The sequence below is a fragment of the Etheostoma spectabile genome, chromosome 5 (genome assembly GCF_008692095.1).
Source record: "Etheostoma spectabile isolate EspeVRDwgs_2016 chromosome 5, UIUC_Espe_1.0, whole genome shotgun sequence".
NCBI classification, from domain to species: domain Eukaryota; kingdom Metazoa; phylum Chordata; class Actinopteri; order Perciformes; family Percidae; genus Etheostoma; species Etheostoma spectabile.
The window spans coordinates 20,793,337-20,810,621 of record NC_045737.1 but is presented as its reverse complement, the minus strand read 5'-3'; the positions used below and the strand labels follow the sequence as shown (position 1 = coordinate 20,810,621).

General features: G+C 39.2%; 2 protein-coding genes across 5 annotated transcripts in view; one reads left to right on the top strand and one right to left on the bottom strand.

The window, feature by feature from the left end:
• Positions 1 to 661: 661 nt before the first annotated feature.
• vdac3 (voltage-dependent anion channel 3) lies at positions 662 to 11,417 on the top strand. Of its 4 annotated transcripts, XM_032515151.1 has the most exons (11): positions 665 to 789; positions 4,871 to 4,987; positions 6,997 to 7,068; positions 7,297 to 7,346; positions 7,870 to 7,872; positions 8,489 to 8,641; positions 8,791 to 8,843; positions 8,978 to 9,205; positions 9,352 to 9,502; positions 10,275 to 10,332; positions 10,439 to 11,417. In XM_032515151.1, the coding sequence occupies exons 2-11, from the start codon at positions 4,873 to 4,875 to the stop codon at positions 10,528 to 10,530; spliced, it is 975 nt and encodes a 324-aa protein (XP_032371042.1). In that variant the 5' UTR covers positions 665 to 789; positions 4,871 to 4,872; the 3' UTR covers positions 10,531 to 11,417. The 4 variants fall into 4 exon arrangements, with proteins under 4 accessions (XP_032371045.1, XP_032371042.1, XP_032371043.1 ...); XM_032515152.1 differs by lacking the exon at positions 7,870 to 7,872; XM_032515153.1 differs by lacking the exon at positions 4,871 to 4,987 and having other exon boundaries at positions 666 to 789.
• ikbkb (inhibitor of nuclear factor kappa B kinase subunit beta) overlaps positions 11,007 to 17,285 on the bottom strand; it is a 19,416-nt gene continuing 13,137 nt past the window's right edge. The window contains exons 9-22 of the mRNA XM_032515139.1: positions 16,820 to 16,927; positions 16,596 to 16,725; positions 16,137 to 16,331; positions 15,921 to 16,035; positions 15,431 to 15,554; positions 15,178 to 15,329; positions 14,935 to 14,996; positions 14,750 to 14,850; positions 14,619 to 14,668; positions 14,421 to 14,520; positions 13,843 to 13,990; positions 13,464 to 13,561; positions 13,026 to 13,119; positions 11,007 to 12,881 (exon numbers count right to left, since the gene is read on the bottom strand). Of these exons, the coding sequence (XP_032371030.1) occupies positions 12,822 to 12,881; positions 13,026 to 13,119; positions 13,464 to 13,561; positions 13,843 to 13,990; positions 14,421 to 14,520; positions 14,619 to 14,668; positions 14,750 to 14,850; positions 14,935 to 14,996; positions 15,178 to 15,329; positions 15,431 to 15,554; positions 15,921 to 16,035; positions 16,137 to 16,331; positions 16,596 to 16,725; positions 16,820 to 16,927 (1,537 nt within the window). The 3' untranslated portion in view covers positions 11,007 to 12,821. The remainder of the gene's footprint in view (positions 12,882 to 13,025; positions 13,120 to 13,463; positions 13,562 to 13,842; positions 13,991 to 14,420; positions 14,521 to 14,618; positions 14,669 to 14,749; positions 14,851 to 14,934; positions 14,997 to 15,177; positions 15,330 to 15,430; positions 15,555 to 15,920; positions 16,036 to 16,136; positions 16,332 to 16,595; positions 16,726 to 16,819; positions 16,928 to 17,285) is intronic.

Below are 17,285 nucleotides of genomic sequence, written 5' to 3'. Positions count from 1 at the left end.
CCCGAGTGGTGTAGGGGTGTCATTACACCAACGCAAATTAAGTGTTTACAAATGTACATATATGTTCCTGTATATTAACCATAGACTGTTAATATTAATAATATTCAGTCTATGATATTGACCTAACTTAACCCCCTAACCCTAATTTTACAGTCTATGGTGTTTACACATTTGTTTCTCCCACTGTTGTTGTTTCACACTGGCAGTGGCTAATATAATTTATATAGGCCTATACAAATCAGGCATTGTAAATATATTCATATTTCTGTGTTACTGCAACTTGAATGACCAAAATTCAAAGAGTTTTACTTTCTAAACAAGCTTAATATTTAGTGTCAATCTGTGGGAAAAAAGTAGATGAAAAGTAGATTGTTGATGTAAAACCATGCATCATCAGGCCTATTAGGCCTAACATGATAATTTTATATACATGTGCCTATGTGAATATTCTACCAATATAAAAGTATAAACCTTTTTGTCATTGACATTTTAGAAGTATTGAGTGGTATTATCGGACCAATCGGTCAAGCCCAAACGAAACACCTCCTGGGCACCAAAGATCTTCAATGTTCACATTGTGAACCCCATGTATATATGATAACATTTACGAGCAGTGTTCTCTTTGATAAGGTTTTTTTTTGCTCAATGTCAATTGCACAACAGCCCCGCCCTCGGCTGGAGGTCTGACTCGCGCCTGCCCAGTCAGTTTGTCTCTGCTTTCTCCTTCACTGCGCCCCGCTGCACCGAACAACGCCGTTAAACTCTGCACGCGCCGCCCCATAATCCAAGGTAAGGAATAACTCACATTAGCGACTTATTATTTTACAAAACCTATTGTCTCATGCCGGTTTATCTGCACGACGAATTAGCTGTTGACAATTGTCACTTGAATGTCAGTCAGATGTGAGTCACACATAAGGGGTGTGTAGCAGCGGGAGCGGGTATGCCAGGGTTTTAATGCCAGTTCAGACCTGTTTTTGCCATTATTGTAATCAGTAAACCACCTGAAACTAATTCCCACAAAGGGAGTTTTACTTACTTAAATGTATTCTCAAAATATGACGACATGGGACACGGGGGGGTGTCATAACTCTGTAAATGTTATGATGTAGCATTTTACCATTGCGGTGAAACATCAAAAGTGAGACAGCTGAAAAAAAATGTTTTGAAAAGTTAGCTGTTGCAGGGCTGGCACCCCTCCGGCAGATAACAGACATCATATGGACGCACAAACAATGGAAACCAGACGTGGACGCATCTGGCAAATTAAAATAGCCTACTCGTCCACTTATGGACAAGGGCGACGTGATAAATCTCGCTAAAACGTCTTATCTGACTGTTTGTCTAGAAGCACAAGGTCCATGATCAATAACATGACAAGGAACGTTATCTTTTGGCAACAGCCACGCACGCCCCTGTCTATGTAATCACGTATTCGACACAGAGTGGTAGTTATTTATTAGTAACATCATGATGGTCGACCTAGAGGAATCATTGAGAGTTTACCACTATTCGGGAACAATGTGGAAATTCATCAGCTTTTTTGGAGCGTCACTCTCCAGAGTTCTGAAATCAGAGCTGTGCAAGATTTGTCTTAGAGCTGAACAACACTAATTATTAATAACAATAAGCCACAGGATGTTGCAGTGAGCATTACAGACAGTTGAAGCAAAACATCATGATATGATATTTTTGACCGACTACATCGATATCGGTGTTGTGGCAATATTGTAGGGTTGACAATTGGTGCTTTTACAAAATATTTACAAAATGACATTTTTGATCAACAATCATCAGTAATGTGGATATAATGACTAAGTGGGTAAAGGCAAATAATAGAACAGCTAGTACAACAATCTGGTAAGTTCAGAAAATTGCATCACTTTACTGTAATGTAGCCTTAAAACCAGGAAAAGACAACACTTGTGTCATATTGCAATATTACGATGTCCAAAATTTAAGATGATATCTAGCCTCATTTATCAATATCGATATATTGCCCTGCACTAATTACAAGACCCAATCACACTGGTAAACAGGTGATTTCACACATCAGTCTTAACTGTTGTCATTAAACACATTGAAACCCCCTGGATGCTGAACACATCACACTATAGAACACATTTGTCACTACCTCATGCTCTTTACATTCAAGCTATAAATTGTCTTAGTGTAACATGACTGCACTTGACCTTATCTCACACCCACACATTCCTACTGTTAATGCTACCCACACTTGCTTTGGTTTAACCTTATCTGAAAAGTTGACCAGTGTTGGGTAACTGCCTGTTTATAGTTTTTTGTTCAGTATCTGCTCAGTAGCAGGGGGGGGGGGTTGGAAATCGGCTTGGTTTTTCATATTAAACTGCTAAACAATTGAATACATGTTGAAACTATTGCTAAAATGGTGTGTCGTTAAATAGTAAGACAGTTGAATAACCAGTAACTGATTTACATTAAATAAAAACATCCAACACACTGGAATCACTTTTACATATATACAAAGTATTTTTTCTCCCATCAACACAAATTAAACACTTACGTATGGCACACTAACTGATACATCCGTTTGCTGTTTGACAATATACTTTTCAATAGATTTCTCAATAATGATATAATCATAGGTAGTCAGAATCAAGAGTAACCATCTGTTTCTATCAATCAGAGTTGATGTAATACACTAGTGCTCTGTAAGAAGACAAACACCTCTTCAAACAGTCAACTGGTAATAATTCAAACCAACAAATTGGCAATTCACACTAATTTTGCTGTGTATATATAACGCATTAACAGCTGTTCCCGATTTTTAAGAGCAGGTTTCAAATATATGAGGTCTAAAAATGCCACAAAATGGTATGTGTGTCACGATCAAACTGCTTTTTCTGTACACAACAATCTCTCAAGACTAAATTACTACAAGCACATAAAACAGCGTTATCCATGTTAGACTAACATAGAAAAATAACTAATTGGCAAACCACAGACTTTGTACTGTTTTAAAGATATTGTCTGTGTTTGATTGTTGACATTCTTGTTGTTTTGTTGTCATCTTGTTGTCTGTGTGTGGAAGCAGTTTCCCCTCCAATACCACAGTTGTTTATGGGTGTCATTTTGACCTTTGAGCTCAGTCGAGGTTTTCATTTTGTTGTCTGAAAGTCTTAAGATCGGTAGCTGGAGTGTGTTTGTATATAAATACAGTGTGGAGCATGGAGACAAATGAATCTGTTTCCGTAGAGACTTTAATAGGCTGAACCTGGAGGAGGACACATGCTGAAACCCTTGTCACATGTGTTGTAGTGTTAGGTTCACCTGGGCTAAATTTAGAGTTGCGTGTTGAGGCTGATGGATGATGGCCAGAAGGGAAAGGGAAAAAAATGGACTGCGTAGGGGAGGAGGTGAGTGGTTGCAGAGTCTGTTGGGTGAAGTGACAAAGACAGTCCAGGACTTTCACATGGTTAGCAAAATGCAGGTCAGCTGGCGCACATTTGCTTACCGTTTGAGAAATGAAGAGCAACGCTGAGACAGCAGAGACGGACAGGATTCATTCCACATACTGTGATTTATGGTCCTAGGTCTGCGTGTGAGAAAGCTGGGGGTCTTAAAGGCCCTAAAAAATGTTCTCAGTCATTTTCTTACTACAAGTGAAGGGGTTTTACAAGACTACAGAGTTTCATCAGATTTAGTTATTTCATGTTGGGAGATTTCTGTATTTCTGGTCTTTTGTTTGTTGGCCTGGTTTGTAGTGGGTGGGGCTTTAATTAATTTGGAAAAAGGTGAATAATGGTAACTGCTGAATGTGTAAATAAGCAACTTTTTGTTAACAAGCTTAAGCTAAAATTTGATGATTTGTAGACGTGTTTATTTCTACTGCGCCCAAAGGATAAGGGATTTTTTCAGTTAATTGAAAGAGAGTATCAGTAGAAAACTGCTCTCTAAATTGTAACTTTTTTAATGGTGCCTTTTGCATATGAGTTTGTATGTTTTCTCATCATACAGAGTTTAATACTGTATATCGTCGACAAGTATTTAAAAAAAAAAAATGTTGGAAATGATTTCCGTTCAGTTTTTTTTTATTACTCAATTAGCAATTTGTTGTATTTTAGCAGAATACTGAAAGCAGCAAAGAGGCATGCTATGAGTACACTTGAGTACACTTTATGAGTACACGGTAATGTTTTGTTTATTATTGCGATATTCAACATTGATATCGCATATTTTAATCATAACAGGGAACCCCTATATGAAGAAATATTTATGATTTGAAATAAGTTTGTCAGGGCTTAGAGGACTACACCACCTTTGAATGTGGAAAAGACACATTTGGAGAGATTACTGAGATTACTGTACATTTAGGACTCTGCTCATCTTGCCTATTGGTGACATGTGAGAGGTGAAGGACACTGTGAAACCAAGTTGCTTCACAGCTGCTTAAACATGCTGTTGATGTAAATACCCTTGGACAGGCGCTTACTTGTATGATGTGCTGTGTTTTCTGTGCCCTTGTAAGCGGCATATTTCACCAGATCATCCTTTTGTTCCCTTCGTGCAGCTAATCGGCATTTTTTGTCTGATAAAAATTAATGCCATACAGGGGCTATACATAGGCCTTATAATGTTCACATCCTGTACACAAAGTACATTTGTTCATCATCTGCTAGCCTGTGCACATACAGTTAAATGTTATGCAATAGTTGTCCAGTTAGCTGTATAGAAAGGGGACCTCTGAGCTCTGACGGAATGCTAAAGAAGCATGCTAATATTCACAGCAGCAGACATATCCACATATAGTGCACCGTTGCGGTCAAAACAGTGCTACACTACTTGCCAAATGTTTCTATTGTCCCTCCTTGCACTTCCCTCCTCTGAAGAGACATGGCAGAGAAAGGAGTGGGGTGTGAGGTTCAGCAGGACAAGACAGGAAAAGGGGATCAGGCAGACAACAAAGGCCACTGTGTGACATGTCAGCACTACGCACCTAAGGGACATGGTGAGTTGGGGGTGTGTGTGTAGAAAAAAGATCCCTGGATTGAGCATTGGCTGCAGTTATATTCATTTTGTGAGGCCAGAGTTGCTTATTTGTTACATTTTCAACTTTTATCTTTTGTCAGTTCTACTGTGTTTGATTGCAGTGACAGCATTTAGATTTTTCTGCACAAGCTCAATCATTGATTCATTAGTTTATAGAGAGTGCATTATCTAAAGCAAAGTCTCCATCTTTTGAAGAAAAGATGTGGGGAGATAAATAGTGAAGGGAGCAGCAGGACAAAAGCACAGAAAGGGCGGGTCACTAGTAAAACATTAAACCAGTTGTAGTTAATTAGTGAGTGCAGGATACTCTAAATGCTTCTGCAAAGTCTACTTGTCAAAAATGTCTTGTGCACATTAGAGCCCGACCGATATATCTGCGGGCCGATACTATCGGCCGATATTAGGCATTTCCCGAACTATTGGTATCAGCATTTATAATGGCCAATAAAAGAAAAAAACATACATACAGTATATATTAAAAAAAAAAAAAATCCAGAATCATTTAAATGACAAATAAATGATTCCTTATACATTGATATTTAAAAAATAAAATTAAAAAACGGATGGTCAACCATGTGTTGTCTATCCATGAGTGTTGGCACTGCATAGTTTACATTGTCCATGTTGGCAACACTGATTATTTTTTTGTTATTGTTTTTGTTCAAAGGACTTTAAGTTTCATATCTTAAGTTTGTATTTTTATACATTTTATTTATCAGAATGTTAATATATTTGGATGTTCCTCTGTTTTGTTGTGACAATAAAACAAATTATTATCATTATTTTTGGGAGAACTCAAATAACTACAATTAACTAATGTTTGGGAAATCTGTTTATGTTTTGTTAGGAGTTTCTGGATTTAAAAAAAATATATTGCCCGATATATTGGAATATCAGATTTTTAAATAACCAAATATTTGTATCGGTCTTAAAAATCCTTCATCGGTCGGGCTCTAGTGCACACACCAGGGAGCCAGGGGACCCTGATGACTGTCTCAGTGCAGTGGTGTGCAGGACTCGGAGTTGCTGACTTACCTAACCTGCTACTGCTTAGGTTAGCTCTGCTGCATTGGCTTGCATAGTGTTTTTTTACACATCATATATATTACATCTTTTTCCTTCACAAGCATAGCATATGCCCACATAATGGGGATGTGTTGAAAGACAGTAGTTAGTTTTGCAGAGAAATGTCTGTTGGATGGCTGTGTGATCTAGTAAAACATTTGCTGCTATACATTTTGGGTCTCTTCCTCCCAGTTAATCAGTCACATTAGTTTAACATCTGCTGCTTGCTAATGGACTGCTGCCATGCAATCAATAGGGTTTACATGGAAGATGGAGAGGCGGGAGAGAAGCTGGATTTCCCCTAGACAGGCCCCCTCCAGATGGTGAGGGTCTTCCTGTATACTGATGATTGTTTGCCAGTAAATATTTGCTAGAAAACGCTATCTGTGATGCTTTGTGCGTGAGCAAATATAGCACTTTACATGTATTTATGCCTTCAGAAGTGCTCTCTGGGTTGCATTGCTTATCTTCTTCAAAGGTGCAGAGCTTCATGCATTTGCAAGAGGTATTCAGCTCGTAGTTGTTGTAGCATTCGTTCTAGAATTTAGATTTAAAGGGTATTCCACCGATTTCACAGATAAAGTTAAGTTGGGGAGTAATGTCTTACAAACTGGAGGAGTATGTAAGATGTGGGTGTGTACTAGGTTGAGAATGAAAGTCACCATTGAGTTGCATTATGGGAAATGCAGATTCCAGAATTTTTGGAGCGTGGCCTATGATAATAATAATTTCTACTTTATTAATCCTGCAAGAGAAATTACATTGCTACATTCTAGGGCCACCAACTTCATGGAAGCGCATTATTCAATTGCTGGAGTATCCCTTTAGTTATGCATTTAGATGGATTTATGCAATAAAGAGTGAATGTGCCTTTTATTCTAATGTGCATGTCTGTTTCCTCAGGCACAATGGCCGTCCCTCCTTCATACTCAGACTTGGGGAAATCTGCCAAAGACATCTTCAACAAGGGCTTTGGTAACTCAACAAATTCTCTTAATGTATACATATACTGTTGATATGATGATGTTGTTGTTTAGTTAAACAGTTTTGGATAAAGCATTTCTGAAATAGGACAGACATTAGAGAACTTATTTTTTTGCCCTGTGTCAATTTGAAGGCACACTGTTTATTTTGTTGCAGCTGTTTCAGAACAATGCTGTGCAGTACAAGGTTATTTTTCCAACCTTTCGTTTTTTCCCCCAGGATATGGAATTCTAAAGCTGGATGTTAAGACCAAGTCCCAGAGTGGTGTTGTAAGTACTACTGATGTCTTTGTAATTCTGACGTGTTTAGGCTTCTCTCTCCCAGCGCTCTGCTGCACAGAACAAATGGCTGATTGCCTTGCAGCACTTCATATCAGAGTGTGTTTGCTGCCTGACATGTACTTAGTTTAAGCAACACAGTCAGCAGATTAAGATTGTCTGCCTGACAAGTTAACACCTTACTCTTTTCACTCATTCACATTTCATCTAATGGGAAAAAGGTGATCCATTTCAAAGTTTTCAGTACTCCAGACATGTTGTGTCTGTGTTGCTATACACCTGTTGCCATGGTAAAACCATAATGATCACTTGAATACAGTTTTCCACATGCCACAAAACTCAAACCTCACTAAAATCAACATTGTTAATGTAGTCCCTCCGTGTCTAAACTCACAGGTTTGTGCTTTCTGTCTTGCTGCTTTTCATTTTCCCAGTGAGCATGTAAACTCTGTGTGGTTCTCTCTAACTTTCTCTTATCTCCTTTTTCTGCTTCTTCCTTGGATGCTCCTGTCAGATGGTAAGAGAGTGTGTGTGCATAAGTAATGATTAAACAGGTGCACTGCAGGGTAAGCCAGTGATACCAGTTATGTTTGTGTACAGACTGGGCATGCAGGCTTTCTGCTAAGTGTTTCTTTGCAGCCTTAGGTCAGCTAAGTGACAACCTTACCCCAAATGCCACAGCCGTAACAGCACTAATCCTTAAATACACTCACAACCAACGTCTTCCTCACAGTCCTGCCTATATTTCCCAACTAATTTCTCTATCTTAAAATGAGTTGTTTTTCTTTTAAATAACTGGCCAGATAGCAGAAAAAAAGCAGAGAAACAATACTTGCTTTCCTTCAACTTTGTTTCTTCCTTCTTTTTTCTTGAATGCTTTCTCTCTCCTTCTGCCGCTAGTTTCTGTAGTTAAAGCTTTTTGATATTAATGAACGGCCATTACATTCAATATATTGCCAAATGAGTTGCTACAAGCTAAGACTACCAGCGCTGTCACGGAAGGCTGGTACCATGTGGACGTGCTGACTGTTTTGTTGTCATTGCATAGGATTCCTCATGGGGGCACTGGCAACATGGCAATGTGCCGTTCTGCTTCCCTTCCCACCATCATTTCATCCCTCTTTGTCCTTCAGGAGTTTGCCACCTCCGGCTCCAACAACACGGACACAGGAAAGTCAGGAGGCCACCTGGAGACCAAGTACAAATTGAATGAGCTGGGCCTCAGCTTCAACCAGAAATGGAACACAGACAACACTCTCACCACAGAAATCACCATGGAGGACCAGGTGGAGTCAAACAAACAAAGATATTACTCTTTTTAAGTTCTTAAAGAATATATGACAGGATTTTACTTTACTAGCCTAATAAAATGTTCAGAGATCACTTTCAGATAGAATATCAGCTCATGGTCTGTTGTCTGTTTATCTGTCTGTAGCTGGCTAAAGGCCTGAAGCTCGGTTTGGATGCGTCATTTGTGCCAAACACTGGGTAAGAACTCTCTCTCTCTATATATATATATATATAATAAGTGAATACATTAGCCAATCAATATACAGATGTATAGTACAAATACATTACCACTATCTTACTCCCCTTTTCTTTCCTTGTTATTTCTTCTGTAGCAAGAAGAGTGCCAAACTGAAGTCTGGCTACAAATGTGACTTTGTAAATGTTGGCTGTGATCTGGACTTCGACATGTCTGGTCCCACTGTCCACGGAGCTGCTGTGCTGGGCTACGAGGGCTGGCTGGCAGGCTACCAGTTGGCTTTTGACACATCCAAATCTAAACTGATCCAGAACAACTTTGCCCTTGGATACAAGGCCGGTGACTTCCAGCTTCACACCAACGTGTGAGTCACTATATTACAGTAAAGACAGGCAGGGAGTGGAAGGGATACATTAGATATGGGCAGCAACAAAAGATCAGATCATCAAGTTCAGACTAACATGCACTCCTGAGAATCTCCACCATTATTATATGTTGTTTGTATTTCAGTAATGACGGCACAGAGTTCGGTGGCTCCATTTACCAAAAGGTGAACAGCAACTTAGAGACGGCGGTCCACCTGGCCTGGACAGCTGGCAGCAACAACACGAGCTTTGGAATTGGAGCCAAATACCAGCTGGATAAGGACGCCTCCCTGTCTGTAAGAACTGACTTCAAAACATCAAAAACACATTTAAAATGATAAAACTCTTATCACTAGGGTTAGCAGTGACAATGGCTACAGTGCATAAAGAATAATATATTCCAATTTGGGAGAAAACAGGGAAAAATTCTAGAAATCGATTTCACAAGACGAAGAGTCAACAGCCACGCTAGCATCTATGTGAGACTTATGCTTTGAGCTTAATACACACAATGACAATGTTAACATGCTAATGTTAAGCAGGTATATATTTGACTGTTAACCATCTTAGTTTAGTGTGTTAGCATGTTAACATTTTCTAACTGGCAATAAATGGAAACACAGGGTCTCACCAAAGTCATTACAATTCATCCTGAGGCGGACATGAATGTTTGTACCAAGTTATATGAAAACAGGTGCCAAGATATCTCACTAAAACCCAAACACGCCTGCTCTTGGCTTTAAAGGAAAATTTTATTCTCTGGAGACAGTTAATGTCTGTCCATCCATCTAGTAGTTGTCGAGATAGTTCAGTCTGCAGACTCTGTGCCAAAGTTGTGGGCTGATAGATCCCTAGAGCCAATAAAAAAACCGTCCTAAATTTACTCATCTGTGTAACTGAGGTACATTTTTTAAGCCATAATTTTCTCAGTTGTTGACCTTAGACTGACGTGTCCATATGTATGATATATATTATGTAACTGCATTCCAGATCCCATCTTTTCACTCTCTTAATGCTGTGTTCATGATTATCTCATAACAGTCCATGATGTTTTGTTTCTTCTCACAGACCAAAGTTAACAACGCCTGCCTCGTTGGAGTTGGATACACACAAACCCTCAGGCCAGGTTAGCTGACTGTCTAGTATATCTTTCTTTTTGTTTTTACTCTTTGCTATAACAACAGTCTAAAGTCCATATGCATGGCTAAATAACCTTACCCTCTTCCCTGCAGGAGTGAAGCTCACCCTCTCAGGGCTGATTGACGGGAAGAACGTGAACGGAGGTGGACACAAAGTCGGCTTGGGTTTCGAGCTGGAAGCGTAAAGATTCAGCAAGAGGAGAGAAGTGCAACACAAGAAAAGAATAAAGAGCCCAAATGTGAAAAAACAGTTAAAGTCGACCCAGCGACAAGTAAACACATCTTCCCTCTGAGTCCTACACACATATGCACACAGATACACATATTCGTTGGCCTTATCCCTGAAACCCAGAGCAGCCTCCGAGACCTCCGGCACTGTAATTTTAAAAGTCAAGAATGTTCTTGTGTTACTTTTTTTTTTTTTTAATTTTACATTATTTACAACTCTCACAATATTCTAATATTTGATCAGATATTATCAGAATACTAGACTTGTCAACAAGCAATTCATGCATGTTCTCCAAAAAATTAGCTGCTCATGACCAGTTTGACCAGACGAAGTGCACTTCCAACAGCAGCTTGGTCAGCTTGTTTTTGTTCAGATATACTCTGGGTTTTAGACATTAATAAGGTAGATGGATGTTTTTTTTGGTATTTTGTGTTTTCAAGGCAAGGAGGAGGTTTTGACTTTTCATTGTCACATTGACAAGTACAGTGACTGTAAACAGATGCAATAAATATATAGCTGGACAGAATTAAGCGGGGAAAAAAAGACAGTATGGCTGATCCTTCTCAGAGTGAGTGGACTTTGATCTCACCAATAGACCTCAGTAACACAGTTTTACTGTGAACCTTCAGTTGCCTAAATGTCTTTTTCAGGTTCTGTTTGGTAAAAGGGCTGACGGTAATTTGAGACTCTGTGTCACCTCTTTGTCTTGTCTCGTTTTGTGTCCTGTACCTGTTCAACCTTTACCACTTCATCTGTGCTGTGCTTTGTATAGGATATCTAGTCAACAGTTAGGACCTCAAACTGATTTTATTGAATTAATGGAATAAAGAATGTTAAACACTATGATCTTGATCTTTTATTTTTTTGGTTGGAATTATTGAAATGGAAATCAAGCAAAGTACAATGCAGTAACATACGGTTTTCAAAATACAAAATTGTTTTGAAAGTTTGGATAGATATGTCAAACATTTTGTTATTCTGACATTATTAAAAGGCGTACACACATAGACAAGATATCACAGATACTCACCAATATGTAACATCTCTCATCACTTTGTATGATCTATACACAGTAAAGACCTCGTCCAATAGTTGAGATTATATCCAGAAAACCCCCATTTAAATATAATAAGAGGTAAAGTGAATTAAAATGTTTTTGTTGCCGCTTTCACAGTTTTGCCAAAATCCATAATTTTGACTATTTTTGCATTTGCATTGTTTAAGCAAAACAAGAAAATGTTTCAGAATCATTGTTTAGACTATAAACCATCTGTTTTGATGACCATATTTGACCAACCCAAAAGAGAAATAGGATATGTTTGTTTTGATTTTGAACGCACCATATTGTACAAGTGTTTCTTTTTTGTGTCCACCCTCCATATTATTAGCAGTGGATGTCATTCAGTGTACACTTATATTAGTCTTTTTAACATTATAAACTGCACCCATGTTGTTCAATGACTGTCTGATTAAAATAAAATTTGTAATAAAAAATATTAGTCCAGTAAGAAACACATAAATGGATACATATTTACATTTTAGGTACATACCACACATTTCAATGAATATCTTTAGAATATAACCTTTTTAACGTTTAATGAATGTGCATGAATCTTAAAATATAATCTGCAGAAACTAGAATGTATAGTTTCAAAACAGAATTATTTTTGTCTGTCAATTTTGGTAAAACATTTACATTCATGAATTCTCTTTCACTTTCTCTCATAAATTTGAGGATAAAAATTACTCTTACTATGTCTGCCCGCTGTTTTATGACAGTTTTGGTTTGAGAATTTGCACTGCGTGCAGACCTCTTCTCATACTGTAACACTGCAGTAATGTATGTAGGTATGGTCAGACTGGGACTTTCTAAATGGTTCGTATGTTACAATCATCAGATTCAATTAATGGTGCCAATGAAATGGTTGATCTTTCCATTATAAAGTGCAGTTTTAGCCCAAAAAATATTTCATGTTTTTTTTAAATACCAAATGGGTGAATAAGATCCTGCTTTAATAAATGTATCTCATTCCAATCCAAGATACATTTGCTTTAGAGCCTCTTTCTTTACATCAGACAGGAGTTGTAAGTAGGTTTACCTACTGCTTAATCTCATTAAGCAAATATGTACCAGCAGCTATTACTCCATTCATATTGTTAAAAAGACCAGCTATTACCACATCCTTGTGTAGTTTGACATCTTATCCACACAGAGGCAGTAGAGTACCACATGTAAGCAAAAACAATTTAGGCGAGGTCACTGGAGAAATTCTGGCCTTCCTGCAGCCATGTCCACTCCCTCAACACCTAGAGCAAAACAAAGAGTTGTGTTTCTTATTAGTAAACACACATTAAACAATTCAAATGATCATAAACTACCCCAGACAACTGCTTGGTGTCACAACAAAACGAGCGTGAGCGCTGACGAAGGAAGTGTGAGCCCGTATGTACCTCCATACTGCTCTCTGATTCCTGGATGGTGTCATGCAGCAAACTCTGGAGTCGACTCTCAAATGTCCTGCTCTCTTCCACAAGAGACTCGTCCCTGCAGACACACCCAAAGTGATTCATGCGGATGTTATACAGATAAACTATCACCAACATTATGATTATGTCCAAGAAATGAAACTATGCCTCTCTGAAAGATTCTGATAATGATGGAGAATGGCAGGGAGTGCGTGAAAGCAAAGTAAAAGTTTGTAGGAGATTGTCATTATACAAAGAAGATGTGTGTCTTTGTCTACAACTCTACCAATACCTGTGTGGACGAGCCACACATTAAAAATGTGTGTATTCCTTAACACCGAAAGTGACCTTGAATGGAAAATGTCCTTTAAAACGCAGTGAGTGGTATGTATGTTATGTGTGTGTGTGTGTAAGTGAACTCACAACTGCTGTAAGCTGTGTCTGGGGGTCAGTAGAGGCGGCACTGAAGAGGGAGTTCGTAATCCATCAGGACTCCCACTCACTGGGCTGCGTACTTTACTCTGCACAAGACAAGATGATACTTGATGAGTGTAGCAGCAGATACATACATACATACAGAAAGTGAAGTGGTGCTTGAGAATTTAGTAAATTTTTTTACATACCTGCTGCTATTCTATGATTATTATGTTTGGCTACTCATATCATGAAATACAATTACATGAAATCAACAGACATCCCTCTAAAGGGAGAGCAGAGCTGGCCGAGTGTGTGAGAGAGAGAGTGTGTGTGTGTGTGTGTGTGTGTGTGTGTGTGTGTCTGTAAGCCTTTTATGTATCCTTACACAGGCGACTTTGAGCAAGTTCCACAGTTCCCTCTGTCGTTTCTCCTGCAGACTCATCAGGACCTGTTCACTCTCAGCCATCTTCTGTACCACACCCTCCACCTTCGGCAGCAGTTCCATCACACGCTGACGACACACTGCTGTTTTACTGCATAACGCATACGCACAAAAAATAGTGGTCCAATACAGAGGCGCAAACAGTAAAGAAGTTGTGAACAGGGTTGTCCCCTCCCATGGATTATTTGATCCCCTTTATGATCTCGAAGTACTCAGAGCATCCAGCATAATTTTATTTTACTTTAATTTATTGACTCTTTACACTTCCCTTTAAATATCTGCACACCATTAAAGTGCAATGTGTCACCTTACACTTAGCCATCACATTACAGTCACATTATGGAAGTATTTCTGGCAATGCCTTACTTAATTTTATACAGATACACAAATTCCCAAATTAGAGTTACACAGTGCAATGGCAGAGCTGCTCAGGACTCACTTAGTCCCCCCCTTTGGTCTTTTGAAGACTGCAAAACGAGCCCTGTGATGTGATCTGGGAATTGTTTTCAGAATTTGAGTACCTGAGATGTGTGTAGAAGTCTCTGAGCTTCTTCTCGTAGAACTGCACAGCCTGAACTACCAGGCGCACCACCTCCTGGCTGTCCCCTGGGCACCTCTGATCTGAGCAAGGGAAGGAAAAGAAAACCCAGGTTTATTTTCACATGGAAACACTGTAACAAGTGTTTTGTAAGAAGTGAACACATGCATGCTAGCCAAACCTCTGGGTTTCTCTCTGAGTTTGCGGAACAGCTCCATGGCCTTTCCTTCACTGAGGAACAAAGAGGGGAAGAGAGCAGGGTTAAAGGTCCCAAAGCAGTTGTTTTTACAATGAAGTTTGGTTCAGACTTACAGTGTGTCCAGGGCCTCTCCACTCCTCCACGGCTGTCGCTGCACATCCACTATGTCTGGCTGCAGCTGCATCATCTCCTCCTCCAGTTCACTCACCTTGGCCTAGACACCCACATGTGGGTTTTAGTATTTTTAAAAGCCCACTGAATACTTTACACACATACACAGAAACACACACAACTCTACCTGACCACAGCTGACAGCAGTCTGCTCCATCTCCCTCCACACGCCCAGGAGTTTCTCTGATGCTAGACAATGTAAAAAGACTATCATTAGTTGGTGGCAAACTGAAATGTTCTTCACATTCAAGTGCACTTTCCACAAAATCTAGCTATAAACAATTACGATTAAAGGACAGATTAAAGGCAGTTTTGGCAGCTGTACTGTGAACTTCATTCTATCTACCAACGTGTTTTTGTATCATAGTACCGATCCCGGTGGTGGTCTGTTCCTGGTATTTGTCCATATCTATGTGGAGGCTTGTGGTAAAGAAGTCCAGCTTGGCCATGAGTCTCTGGTGCATGGACACCATCTCATTCTTCTGTTTGGACAGTGAAGAGTTGTGTCTCAGCAGGCTCATGCTGAAAGAAAGATGAAAAAGAAATGTGTTTGTTTTTTCAAACACTTAATGCACGTGCATGTTTTGCGTGGGAGTTTGTGTGTGTATTTGTGTATGTCCTACATGGCAGCTTTCTGCCCCTGCTGCAGTCTTTGCCAGTCTTCCTTCAGGGAGCGGATGGTGTGCCACGCCTGGCCGCAGGTCCTCCTTAGAGGGCTGTAAGTCAGAAGGCGTTTAGGGTCGGTTTCTATGACAAAGACAAAGAACGAGAGAGAAAGACAGACACACAATCACACAAAAGACAAAGAGTGCTTATTGTAATTTTATTTATTACAGTTTGTATATTCTTATAAAAAGACAGGGTTTTCAATTCAGGCAGAAAATAACATTTGTGGTTCATCAAGTTTCTGAAGATTATCTTTGTAAACAAAATGTTATAAAACTTTGTTTGCTACAGACTTTGTTTGAGCCACTAAGGCAGATTCAACTGCAATCAACAAAAGAGAAGAAGAAGGCAGCATAAACATAGAAAAGCTTGGCAGAAAATGTGAAGACGTTTTTTTTTCTTCTTTTTTTTTTTAAAAACATTGTTAACTTATTGTTGTGTACTCACGGACAAAGCGGATGTTTTCCGGAAGGGTGCGAGGAGAAAACTGAGGTTCATAACTGCAAGAGGAACGATCAAACAGGAAGACCAGAGGCAAGTCTGTCCTTCGCCCATCTATCTCCTATAGATGCAGATAATAAGAATATTTTGATTTAGTCCATTTTAACGATGTGCTATTGACGTTTCTGTGAAGGTGTGTACAGTGTTTATTTTAGATATTACTTTGTAATCTATGGCGCACTGCATGGCCAGTCCATGAGACTCCAAGGCTAGCCCCGCCTCGAGCAGCAGCTCCTGATTGGCTGCAGGGATGTTGGTGTCTTTCTCTATCCTCAGCTGCAGGTCGGCCACAGTCTCTTCGTCGGAGACAGAGTACGTCAGGATTTTTGCAGAAATCATGTTCAGGACATGAACCAGCTGAGGGGAAAAAATAAGGGCTGAGCACATTACAGAAAGAACGAGTAAATGTGTTGGTCTAAATCAAAAAATTTGCACAATCCCTTCAAATTCCATCAACACTGAAACAATGACAGCTTGACGACAGAAACAGAGCTGTAATCTTTCTATAAGTTCTGCCAGACATCAGACCAGTGATATCTAAGTAATGTTCAACAAAACAACAAAAAATGTCCACATTAGGGGGAAATGAGACAAAGTGAAATAATACAAGAATGAATTAACCTTGAGCTGCAGTATGAGCTCCAGCTGGGAGAAGCAGTCCATGGGTGTAGCATCACGGTCTTTGCCTCTCTCCTGAGGAGACCACTTTAACATCAGCTGCAGCCACCTCTCCAGCCTCTCTAATAACAGACTGTTGAACGCCAGCCAACATGTTAGACTGAGATAATAAGAGTCTTACATAGCATTTTTATGTGTATGTATGTGTCTGTCACAGATATAATGACCTGTTGAGGTTGTTAGGCTGAGGGAGATGTTTTGAGAAGTGGATTTCCCCCGAGAGGTCCTCATAGACAACAATATCATCGTCCTGCTTCAGCCTCAGTTTGTTGTGCCTTAAAAGGATACAGACGGAATACATGAGAGAAAAGGCTTGGAGTTGCATATCTTGCATACTTTTGTGAACAAATGTTTTTTTTATGTCCCATTTTATGTTTATTATAATTACGGTAATTCTGACCTGTGAACACATCATGTTATGTGCTGTTATAAGAAAAAACACAAAAAAACATAATAGTCCTATATTATAAAATAAACTGTGTGGTTTTGAAATGGAATTTGTGTAACTTTACATAACAAGCTACATATTCCTAAATTTTATGAGAAAGTGTTTTTTGTGTGGAAGATGTCTCTTTCTGAAGTGCTCAGCCCTGATATTTGAATATCAAGGTCACTCATACGGAGGCAAAAAGC